General features: G+C 33.7%; 1 protein-coding gene and 1 pseudogene across 1 annotated transcript; one reads left to right on the top strand and one right to left on the bottom strand.

Moving 5' to 3' along the window:
- Window positions 1–385: 385 nt before the first annotated feature.
- LOC120196577 lies at window positions 386–4,561 on the bottom strand. The gene is made up of 7 exons (XM_039198351.1): window positions 4,109–4,561; window positions 3,141–3,807; window positions 2,590–3,099; window positions 1,769–2,322; window positions 1,227–1,678; window positions 697–1,145; window positions 386–579 (listed from the first exon to the last, which is right to left on the bottom strand). Exons 1-7 carry the CDS (start codon window positions 4,559–4,561, stop codon window positions 386–388), a joined length of 3,279 nt encoding a protein of 1,092 aa, XP_039054282.1.
- Window positions 4,562–11,732: 7,171 nt separating this feature from the next.
- Window positions 11,733–12,474, top strand: LOC120196576 (annotated as a pseudogene).
- The last annotated feature ends 1,013 nt before the right edge of the window (window positions 12,475–13,487 follow it).

The following is a 13,487-nucleotide window of genomic DNA, read 5'->3' as shown; positions in this document are numbered from 1 at the left end:
CAATACACAACGAATGTTGTGAGACATCGGGTGTGGCTAGTTTTTTTTTTTTTTTTTTTTTGCTCAGCAATCAGAAGATTTTATTGAATTTATAGAATATCCCCATCTTGAGCCTCATTAAAAACCCCCCTAATCCTAAATGGGGGAAAAGAGTGCTCAAAAATGAGAAAAACACCAAAGACTCATAACATGAATTACACAAAAAGTATATGAAGCACAACTTAAACCGAACTTACCCCACTTCACCAAAGCATAAAAACAGTCTTCACGCTGCCCAGCCCCTAACCAACAATAGAATAAATCTAAATAAAACCTCCATTTCAATCAAGTTTACCTTCATGCTAAGAATACCATAAAACTGCTAGGAAAACTCTCTTTCTATACATCACCAGCTTGCCTTGAACAAGACTTTTCTCTTCGAGCCCATCTTTGCCAGATAATCTGCCATATTATTAGTACTCCTAGGCGAGAAAGCAAACTTTATCTCAGTTATCTTCATTGCATCCACATTAATTCCCTGAAAAATTGCCCCCACCTCCATGGTCGAGCTAAAGCATTTTGTATCCAGTTCAGTACTACCTTAGAATCAGATTCAACAATCAAACCAGTCTTCCCACACCAACAAGATTCAACAAACACGTCTAATGCAATTTTGATAGCTATAAGCTCTGCAAAATCTGAATTAATCTCTGTTACCGGCCCCAAAAAATATTGCTACTACATAACCTTCTGCAGTCCTCAAGATTCCCCCACACCCTGCTAACTTGTTCGTTGCTGAGCCAACCACATTAAACTTCATCTGACCCAACACTGGCGGCTTCCACACAGACTTGGGACGTTGTTGTACACATAGACTCGCTGACTCCCCTGGCCAATCCCACCAACGTTTCTCATCTAACACACTAAAAACCTTCAACGCCTTACACCAAGCATAAGCCCTCATCTTCACATATACTAGCAGATCTTTGAGATTCGTACTTTTACTCTTAAAAACTACATCATTCCTAGCCAACCATAGGCTCCATAACGCCGCTGCAAAGCTTACAAACCAAGCCAATGCTGTAGATTCTGTCCACCTAAACTGAAAACAAAACTCAAATATTTCATCCACTGACTGCAAATTAAAGCCTGGAATATGCCACCACCTGCAGAAAGCATTCCAAAAACAAGCCATAAAAATACAAGACACAAACAAATGATTTGCATCCTCTTCAACATCTCCATACCATGGGCACAATCGTTGAGCATCGGACAACTTAATTCCTCTGTTAAAGAGGAATACCTTATTTGGAACTCTGTTCAATTTAAGCATCCATAGAAAATATTTCACCTTCGGAGGGACTTTAAGGCTCCATATTCTATCAAAGTTAAACAAATATACGTCTTCAAAATACTCGTCACTGAGGAGCAAATATGTCATTTTCTTAACCTTAAATAAACCATCAGTCTCATGCACCCATATAATCCGATCAGCCAAAAATGAATTTAAACTCACATCGTCCACTTCGCGTTTTATAATTCGAACAGTATTGAATTCCCTGTCAAGAAATTGACGCTCAAACAAAGCTGCTGAATCTAAGTTTTTCCATTCACCTGCAGAAATCATGTCACGCACCGTAATATATTTCCTCAACGCTAGCCTGTAGATATGAGGATGTTGGGATTTTCGCCATTTTGCCTTAAATTGTTATATCGAAACATAGTTTAACAGAGGATATCTTGATCTTAAAGGACTTTCCCCAAGCCACACATCCTCCCAAAATAAAACTGATTTCCCATCACCCACTACCCACCTAAAAGATTTCCCACTCATCCATTTAGCTATACTTTCACTAGATAAGTTTTTCACGATCCCTCTCCAAGTTATCGAAGCTTTCTTGATATCTTCAAGACTAACCAACCAAGGCAGATCACCTGAGCCATATTTGTGACTGATTACAGACCTCCATAATGCCCCTCTTTCCATAGCAAATCTCCAACCCCACTTAGAAAGCAACACCATATTCTTTGCCTTTAGATTGATTATTCCAGCCCCACCTTTCTTTTTCGGACAGCACAATCTACCCCAACTCACCCTTGGCAATCTATTTTTGTTTCCATCACAACCCCACAAAAAACCTCTTCTAATCTTATCAATTTTTGATATAACCGCTTTTGGAATAAGGAAAATCAACATATAATACAACGACAACATTGACAACACTAAATTAATAAGAACCACTCGCCCAGCAAAAGATAACGTCCTGCTTTTCCAGCCCACCAATTTAGCTTTAAACTTTTCAATAATAGGTTCCCAAGTCGAAAATCTTCTAGGATCTGCACCTAACGGAATTCCCAAATATTTAAACGGCAATGCACACACAGAACAACCACCCAAACTAGCTAGTTGTTTTAATCTAGCTTCTTCCACCTTCACCCCTGCTAAGCACGACTTTCTAAAATTAATGCTTAAACCCGAACCCAATTAAAAGCATCTCAAGATTCTCTTAACATTGACCATACTTCTTTGATCTGGATGAATGAACATTATCGTATCGTCCGCGAATTGCAAATGAGAAATACTTATGTTTGGTGCCACATTTTCAATACCTTCAATGAATCCTTTGCGAACAGCTCCTTCTAACAAAAGATGAAGAGCCTCCATTATCATTATGAACAAAAAGGGGGACAATGGATCTCCCTGCCGTAAACCTGTGTACATTTTAAATTCTTTTGTAGGAGACCCGTTTAGAAGAACAGAAACTCTAACTGTCGAAATACATTCCCAAATCCAGCGTCTCCATGTGCTTTCGAAACCCATATTGTGCTGAACAGAGTCTAAAAACTCCCAATAAACACAATCATACGCCTTTGCAAAATCTAGTTTTAAAATCAATCCACCTCTCCCTCCACTCTCTATATTCAAAGAATGAATGACTTCATTTGCCACTAAGATTCCATCGAAAATCTGTCTTCCTGCTATAAATGCACATTGTGTCTCACTAATCACTTTTCCAATCACACCTCTTAATCTCCTTGCTAACACTTTAGCAATTATTTTGTACAAGCTGCTCACCAACGAGATCGGTCTATATTCCGAAATTTCAGTCGGATTAGCCACTTTGGAATCAATGCTAAAAAAGATGAATTGACATTCTTACCCAATTTTCCATTCCTATAAAACTTATCCTTGGTCTTCATCAAATCTTCTTTTACCCACTCCCATGCTTTCTTAAAAAAGACTATATTGAAACCATCCGGACCCGGAGCTTTGTCCTTCCCACAACTCCACACAGTATCCTTAACTTCTTCAATGGAAAAAATCACTTCAAGCCCTTCTGCATCCACCCTTGATAGTTGTTTGAACGGCAAATTGATCTCCGTCTTCCACTTCTTTTCCTTGCGTCTAAAATGGTTGCTAAAGAAATTGAAAACCTTAGCTCTAAGTTTGTCCGGCTCAACATCATCGACCTCTCCCAAATTAGTTCCCAATATCAATCGCTTTTTACTCTGAATCTTAACTGCTCTATGGAAAAAAGCGGTGTTTTCATCTCCCAGTTTCAGCCAGTTCGATTTTGATTTCTGGCGCCATATATCCTCCTTTTCCTTCAATGTATCCCATAACCTCCTTGTGCAGCTCAGTTGTTCCTCTCTTTCTCTGACATCTAAACCATCAGCATCACTCTTTATATCTAACTCATTAATCCTCTTCTCCAATCTTTTTGCTTCCATATCAAAATTCCAGTAGTTCTGTAAATTCCATTTCTGAAGTGCTCCTTTCACCCTTCTTAATTTCACATTTAAATCTACATCACCTTCTTTTTCGTGCTACAATGTTTTCTTAATAATCTCAATACAACTCTCCTGATTTAACCAACAATTAATCAGTTTAAACGGTCTAAGTCCCCAATCCACCACTCCATTCCCTAATAATATAGGAATATGATCTGAAACTATTCTCGGAAGACCAAAAAGAGTTACATCACTATTTTCATTAAACCATTCATCCTCCACAAAAAATTCTATCTAAACGACTCTTTCTATTTCTCGGTCCAAACCACGTAAATTTTCTCCCCGATAAAGGCATGTCAAATAGATTACAAGCCTCTATGAACGAATTGAACTCTACAATCTCCGTTTGTCTGTAAGAACACCCGCTTCTCTCGTTGTTACTTCTTATTGCATTGAAATCACCTGCCATGAACCATCTATTCTTACTTTTCCTCCTAACTTCCACAATTGCACTCCAAACTATGACTTGTTCAGATACTTCACAATGAGCATAAACATTCATAACAGAAAATGACAAATCATGCGGAGCATACTTCCCTTCTATCAAAATAAATCTATCTGTAATTAAGCTATCCAAGATCTGAAATCTACTTTTATCCCAGACAGACAGAATACCCCCAGATTTTCCCATTGCTTTCGAGAATCTAAAATCAAAATCATCATTACACCAAAAACTACTAATTTCAATATCCTTTAAATCCTCCTTCTTAGTCTCTTGTAACAATACCATCTCAATTCTATAAATCCAAATAAACTTTCTAAGCTTTGAGATCTTCACATTAGAACCCATACCTCTTATATTCCAAGACATAATTCTCATCTTGGAGACTCCCCCTCTGCTGCCTTCTAGAAATCAATGGACAGGGATTGGGACTCTCCTTCAAGATCGTCCCCAGCTGCAATTTCCTTAACCAACGCCTCCTCTGAGCCTTTAAACTGAATACCCAGCTCTCTACCAATTTGTAAGGTTTTCCTCGCTTCTGACTTTTGCCTCTGCCAACGTTCTTGAAGATCCGAATCAGACAAGGACCTTCCTTCAAGTTCAGTCAACTCTTCCTCACTTAGCTCATTCCTATGGATTTTCTTCACACGACAGTTTCTAATCTTTCCTTGAGTAACACCATATTTTTCTTGAATTTTTTTGATAGAACTGTATTTCTTAATTTTTCCCTCCTTTGCTCTAAAGTTCTGCTTAGGTTTTGGAATAAAATTATCATCGCTCATTTGCAAGCAGAGCCCCTTTTCCCATTCTTCCCCCTCCCATCTTAAACTGGACTTATTTACCTTCGGGTCTGCCAAGAACCCGTCCAATTGTTCCTTATTGGATCATTTCTTAGCAAAGGAATTTGTAAGGCCCAAATACTCCGAAACCTCCACCGCCTTTGCACCTAACCCCCCTTCCCATATAGACAAAACCTTTAGATTCTCATTAATACCTTCATTATCGTCCACCACCTTAACTAGTAATCTGCAATCATCTTCTGCCACCTCCACCTCATTTCCCTTCTCCACCTCGTATTACTTTTGAGATTTCCCAGAACAAACATCATTGACCCTCTGACCCACAATTGCATCCTCCCCTATGTTTCTCTCTACTTCTTCCCTCCCTGACATACAGCCGCCTCTTGGAATGTTCCCCATGCACATTAAATAACTATCATCTTCCTCATGCCAACTCTCTGCCTTCTCCTCCTCCGTCGTCTCCATACTCTTTACTGTCGACGCACTCGAATCATCGGTGACTAAATTGACTTTTGCTTCTTTCTTGTGACTGCACGTATCACTTCTACTAGTAGTCTGTTCCACAACTCTTATTTTAAAAACATCCCTTCCTGCCTCCAAATCAACCACCTCATCAATTAATTCCTTTCTTCTAGTTGCTATCAAGATAGTCATCTCCTCACAACCCGATTCCTGAAGAGCATTTTCTCCCATCGCCAAACATTCCCCCCATAGCTCAGAAATCCTTTTGAACGTGTTATGGTTCCAACAGTGTAATGGCACACCTATTAATTTGATCCAGGTTACCCTTTCAGACGCTCTGTATGATTCTGTCCAAGGATTAACTTCCAGGAAAACTTCCCGTAAGAATGACCAGTTATGCTCTTTCATAAACGTATAAAGCTCTTTGTCCACGAATTCTAAAAGAAAATCTCTTCCTCCCATAAACTTAATCCTAACCTCTCCCAAGCCCCCTGCACTTAATCTGTCAACCACCTGAGTCGAAGAACATATCGTTGCCATAGTACCTACGAGGCATTTCTGCAACTTTCGAACAACCTCATCATCAATAACTCCCTGTATGGACTTGCTCCTCCTTCTTGTCTGTGTCTCAGAAACTTCTTCCGCAATACTTTTATCGTTAGGTACCCTTATGGCTGTATTGGAATTGGAAGGACTATTCAAGTCTCCGCTTGAATTCTTTGTTCTATACCTTGCTTCCTTCACTGAAAGTCGAAATCCGAAAAACCAAAATCCATTGAGTCTTTGCATCGCTCTCTCTGTATCTTCTTTTTTTGAGAATCTAACAAAACCAAATCGCTTCCCCAATCTGTCATTCTTCCTAGCTATGTAAGAGCTGACAACATCTCCATGCCTACCGAATAATTGTCTCAGTCCACTCCAATGATACCTAGGAGGAATATTCTGCACAAACAGAGTTTGGATCTCGTCTACCTTTCCTGAAGCTTTTGCCGACGATTGAGGTCAAAGGTAAAGTAACTTGCTCGTGTTGTCTCATTTTTTCATATGATTCTACTTCTTCAGTTGGAGAGGTCAAAGGTAAAGTAACTTGCTCGTGTTGTCTCATTTTTCTCAATCGATGTGCAATCCTTTTAATTGTAGGATCGAACTCAAGTTTACCTGCACATGAAGAATGAAGCATAAAAAGTAAAAATAAAAAATAAAATAAAAATTAACCTAATTGACATCACTCTCCGGTAATAACACAAAAAATTAGACATGTTGTCGAAGCCTTCAAAAATAAACAAAAGAAAATAAATTAGAGGGGAGTATGTATAATGCAAATCAAATTAAAAGACTGAATTAAAGAAAAACAATTAAAAATAAATTGGAATTCAATTATGATAAGATATTCAGCTATGACAAATCGCAAAATTTAATTCATGATTCAGTCATTGATTTTAACTTAGGATTATCAAAGCTCTTTTTGAATAGATTGGTTATAGTTACTGGAGACATCCTAATAATCTAATCAATTCTTAGTTTATCGTTAACCAAAGAGACACCCAAATGATTAATTCCCTTGTTATTAGACAATCTCACAAAGATGCTTTTAGGATTTAATCTTTTTAACAACTTCATGAATTAAAGAGACATAATCCTTATTTAACCAATTCACACCAGTCCGGATGATTCAAACTAGATCTTATATATTCATAACTTGTTCTTAGGTATTTACTACTTGTATTAAAGCTGGTCCACAATTATGGATGAAAAGATTTCAATTAGTAATATAAAGATTTAATTAATTGTAGAATAATTAGTTCATGTGATTTATAAATCGGTAATAAAAAATAAAGAAGAAATAATAATATTCAAAAAGAAAAAAATTAAGATCATAAAACATTGTATATCATTGAATTAAAAATCTTGAAATAATATCCTTGACTAGATGAAAGAGTTTAGCAACTCATTAAGAAAGAGAAAATATAAGAAAAGAAACAAAAAATGAGATGGATGTTTTTATTTTTTCCCAATGATACTTTAAATAGTAGTGGTCGCGAGATATAATTTAGCTTTTAGATTAGATCATTTTAACTTACCTTAATCCTAATACAAAATATGGATAAGAGTTTAAATTGTATGTTATAAACCTATTAAAAAACAAAGATAGAGTTTCAATGAGAGAAGGATTAATATCTATCCTTTAAGTGTCAAACTTTATCAAAATCCTCAATTTTAGTTCTAATATGTCCCAAACACATATCATGACCTGAAATATACAAAAATCTAATAAAAGAAAAACTTATAGATAATTTAGATCACTAAAATATAGAAAATATTAATATGAAATATATGCAAAATTATGATTTATTAGGTCCAAACAAAAAAACAGGTGTTGACAATTGACTGCTGATAAAGAATCAAAAGGGTGACTAGACTGACTGCAAATTCTAGGTGGGGGGTTTTCCCTGGGAAGAAAATTAAAAAGGGTAAAACTAGAAAGAGGAAATTAGAATTCTAAATTATATTAATTATCTTAGGCTGGATTGGATAATTTTAGCCTTAAATTCGACTACAATTAGAATTCCATTCTTCCATGCAAAAACTCAATCTATTTTTTTTTCTTTCAAAACAATTAATCCTATTAGACCATATCGAACTATTCATATTTGATCATCCTATGTATTACTATGGATGAAGGGTCCATTTATTTTACGGAAATTTTGAAAAATAATTTCCGTAAAATGAATTACATTTTTTTGAAAATAATTTCTAAAACAATTATTTATTATAAATATCTAATATAGTAAATAATATTATTTATTAGGAAAAATAATAATATTATTTTTAAAACATTAAAACAATTTATTTAATATTATTTGTACAATGTTATAAAAAAAATATTAGAATATTATATTTTACTAAATTAAAAATATTATTAATTATACAAATTATTTATTAAAAGAAGAATATTATACTATTAATATATTAGTTATTGTTTAAAACAATAATTTTATTATAATATTAAAATATATATTATTAAAATATTATATTATATTATAAAAAATATTAGTAAATATATTTTAAATATTTAATATTATATTATTAATATTATCTATAAATATATTTTTATAATTAATGTTACATTAAAATGATAGTAAAAATAGAATATTAATACGAAATACATAAAATAATATTATTTTGAGTATTTATGCTTTAAAGTAAAAAATTCAGAAAATAAATTATGGAAAATCAAATCTTAAGTTATTTTTCAGAAGATATAAAGAAAATTGTGTTGACTAAAATAATAAATTACATTAACCATATGTTTTCCACCAATCAAACACTAAAAAATGAAAAATACTTCATCCTCAAAACTATTTACAGTAAAACAAACATACCCTAATTATCAAATTCTTGAGGACCACGGGATGGTTAATTTTATTGCCCTCTCCAATTTCTAATTGTCGCAGCCGTCTTTCGTGTTGGGCCCATAATTGGGCTTTGACTTGAATAAGTGGGTTAGAGCCGTCACTGATCATTTAAAAAATTATTTAGGTTGATCGGACACCATCTTACCTGATCTGCGTTTTACCATAAATATATCGGATTCGGGAGTCGGTTCCAGTCAATGAAGGATTAGCACCCTTGTACTGCTCTTTCGGTACTAATTTAATTTTCAGTTGTCTTAATTAAGAAAAGTATAAGTTAAATTAAAAAGTGAAAAATTCGATCCAAATTACTTACCTTTAATTGATTTAAGAATACCCTAAAAAGGTTAAAAAAATATATAAAAAAATGAAGTACTGAATTGATCAAAAGAAAAAGAAAAAAATTAAATTATAATATTTTAGACAAAAACAGAAAAAGAAATATATACACGCCGATAAATAGAAATTAACATAATGCAAAATTGAAATAAATAGAACAAAAATGAGTCACACATATTCAAAACACAAAGTAATAAAAAATAATGTAAATAAAAAGTCAATTAAAATAAAAAATGTCAATTGAAAAATTAAATACAAACAAAGAAAAAAATTACTAAAATTAAGATAAGAATAAAAAAATAAAAAAAGAACGATTATTATCGGATTAATGAATCATAAAGCGTGGTAATTTTTTTAAATATAATTAAATAAAACATGAAATAAAGGAAGGAATGACCAAATTGAAAAAAAAATTCTGTGAAGGGTGAAATTAAAAGAAAAATCGAAATTAAAATCGAATTTAAGGCGCAAAATAGGTTTTAAAACTAAATCAGGGACCAACTCTGAAATTAGCCCCTATCAGTGTGAAAACACGCGGATCCTTAGGGTGAAACGGTCGGGTTTTAGGTTGGCTATAAAACCCAAATTTTACAAACAAAATTCATTTTTTCCTCCCATCTTCAAACCGATCAAAAACCATCTCCCCAAATTCTCTATAATGTTCTTCATGCTCAAAGAACAATTCAGCCGGGGTTCATAGAGAACCCAAAATCCAGTCGTGCACCGCCTCTTCGGCCGTCATGGACTTGTGCCGGCCGCTATTCATCGACGGTGAAACAAAACATTTTTTACACCATTCGAAAGCTTTCGTTCCCCTCTTTCCAAATCCCCGATTTGTTTTCACAAAAGAGCCTCGTAGAGAACTAGATCTGATGAACATCTTTCGGGGGGAAAATTCTCTTTGGGTCATCAGCTTTTTCTTTTCGAATAAAAAATAAAACCAAACAAGCTCTATACGACCACAAGCAAATGAACCAAAATAGAAAGGAAATACCTTTTTTATTTATGATTTTTTTCTTTCGAATGTTACAAGTGTTCTCTGCCTCTCTTCTAACTTGATTTTTTGTTTCGTTTTTGTATGGATTTATAGCATTAAGAGTCCCTTTTTCGTTCGGTTTAGAGTTTCATTAGGATAGAAATACATGTTTTTATTTGTTTTTGAATCCTATGAAATTATGTTGTTGGGTTGATTGTTGTTGTTGCTGGAAAAATTGTTTCCCACTAGGGGATGGTTTTTTCAAGTTGGTCGAACTCCACTTTGCTCGGCGGTCTGTTTTGGGTCGTTGGATTGGCTGCAGATCCAACGGCTCAGGATCATGCGGCGCGTGATAACATTCTTAGGGTTTCACAAACCCTAACTGATATGTGATCTGGGCCATTCGATTGATGCTTGATCCTACAGCTGAGAATCATGCTGCGTTTTTACTTAAGTTGAAAACCCTAGTTTGCTGGGTCAGGCGAACTTGGGTCGGGTCAGTTTGATGAGTCCTTGACCGTGTCTATTTGCTGGGTTAGGCCTGCCACCCAGTTGGGCTCTCTCATCCCTTCTGGATTTGGACTTGAACCTTGGATTTTGGACTTCCTATTTGGACCAAAAAAGAAAATAAATAAAAATGAAAATAATAAATAATAATTTACAATAATATAACAAAAAACTATATAATATATATAAAATGTTTTCAAAAACTATATAATGTATATATTTTCAAAATGTTTTCAAAAACTATATATTATATATATATTTTCAAAATGTTTTCAAAAACTATATAATATATCGGTTTTCAAAAACTATATATTATATACATTTTCAAAATATTTTTCAAAAATTATATATTATATATTTTCAAAAACTATATATTATATATATGTTTTCAAAATATTTTTGAAAAATATTATATATATTAAATAGCACCTGGGAGAAAATGAGTATCTACACTAATACATATCTTTTTCTTTAGAAAAACATTTTCATTTCTATTATTATTTTTTCAAATTTATGAAATATCTGATATGTGGCGGAATACTAGAGGGACTAGTAGGATTATGACCCTCTCAAAATTTTAAAATTATAATTTATATCTTTAAAATTTTCAAAATATTTAATTTGGTCCCCTCAAATTTTTAAACTTTTTAAGTTCTTAAACCTCCTCCCATAATTTTTAAAAATTCTCATTAAGCCTCTCAATATTTCAAAAATTTTAGTTATATTTTAATTTTTTAGAAAAAAATTAAACTAAACCCCTTAAAATTATTAAAAAATTTAATATAAGCCTCTAAATTTTTTTAAATTTTAAGTGGATATATTCAAATTCTATCACTAATTTCCGCCGCTAGACCGTACGCTCCTATACCTAATATCCTAAGCAATCCTATCTCTTCATTTGTTTTTTCGGAATTCAATTATGGTGGAGTTCACCCGGCCCTATCTGCATGACCCTCCCAGTCCCACTTGCTTTTACACCCGTTCTTGGCATTTGTCCCTTCTTTATAAATTACTTATAATCTATGCTCTCTCTCCATTCCATCTTCATCGATCCATTGAAGAAATTAAGAAACTACTACGATGGAGTATTTGACATTATCAAAGCTATCCTTTTTCCAATTCTATGCCCTTCAAGCCACTCTAGCACTCGCTTTATTTTCTGTATTGCAAACCTTTCCTCGGCTGCTAGATTACAACCACAATCGAAGACTTCCAATACTGATTTTGTTAAAACATCCTGTGAGGTGACAATGTATCCCGACATATGCTACCAGACACTCTCAGCTTATGCTAGTACCATCCAGACCAGCCCTCGGGAACTCGCCAATACCGCTCTCTCCGTAAGCCTGAACAACGCGCAATCGACTTCAGCACTGGTGCTGAAGTTGTCGAAAGAGCACGGATTAACGCATGGCGAAACGGTTGCCCTTGTGATTGTGTAGAGACCATGAGTGACTCGGTCGATGAGCTGCACCAATCGATGGCGGAAATGAAGAGTCTACAGGGCCCTGAATTTCAGATGAAAATGAGCAATATACAGACTTGGGTTAGCGCTGCTTTGACAAACGAAGATACGTGCATGGATGGGATTGAAGCCAAAACAATTAATGGAAAAATCAAAGACAATATTCGGAGCAATATTGCAAGAGTGGCTCACTTAACCAGCAATGCATTGGCCTTCATCAATAAACTCTCGTATTAGGTTCTTAATCTTTTTTCCTTTTTTCCTTTCGGTGAAAGTAACATCTAAAAGGGAAAAATCAAATGGATTGTGGATGTGTAATATATATATATATGCTTTAAGTGTGAAATTGATAGTGGACAAAACAAAGGGTGAAAGAGATTTTTATCTTATAGGCTGCTGTTTTTGTTTGTTATATAACGACCCATCCCTGCTTTCTTTAATCTTTTTTTTCAAAGGACAGAATCTTTATTTTACACCCGTGATAGACCTTTCTACCATGTCATCAAACCTCGTTAAAATTTAGAAAATATGATCTGATAAATTTTTAGGCATAATATCAAAAATAGTCCCCAACATTTATTAAAATATTCATTTAATCTCCTACCTTTTTTTATAGCAGTTTAGCCCCAACATTTCATTTTGGGGGGAAAAGCTCCCTAAATAGATGAAACCATTAGTTAACACAAGATAAATGCTCCAAAATAGGACCTTTTTTAAACCTAAGATGGAACATTGAGGGCTAATGTCTCATGAAAAAATATAGGGACAATATGATTTTTGTTGAAAGTTAGGGAGACCCTAAAATGAAACATTGTGAGGCCAATATACTCTAAAAATAAGAATAGGATACAAATGACCATTTTGATTAACGTTGAAGACTAATTAAACTTTTAAAAATATATTTTATTATTATGACATGTGGCAAATTCGATTAGATGATTAAATTTATTTTAATTTATTAAAAGAATGACTAAATTGAGAGAATATAAAAAAGACCAAATGTGATTATACTAAAATATTTAATTCACCTAATTTGTTAATTATAAACGACAGTTAGCTCGTGGTGATTACATCTTAATTAAATAAAAATGAAAGTGACCATATATTATTATTATCTTTGAAATTAGTGAGGAAAAGTGGATAAAACATAAACATATGTAATCAACCATTGAGTTAACCCTTTTAAAAAATATATCCAAAAATTATAGTATCACATTAATAAGAAAAATACATCAAAACTTAAATAAAAACAATAGAAACAATGCTGCTTTTAATAATATATCAAATAATTTATATGGTACAAATTCATATT

The sequence above is a fragment of the Hibiscus syriacus genome, unplaced genomic scaffold, assembly GCF_006381635.1.
Source record: "Hibiscus syriacus cultivar Baekdansim isolate YM2019G1 unplaced genomic scaffold, ASM638163v2 tig00117034_pilon, whole genome shotgun sequence".
Lineage (NCBI taxonomy): Eukaryota > Viridiplantae > Streptophyta > Magnoliopsida > Malvales > Malvaceae > Hibiscus > Hibiscus syriacus.
This window is presented reverse-complemented; position numbering and strand designations above follow the sequence as displayed.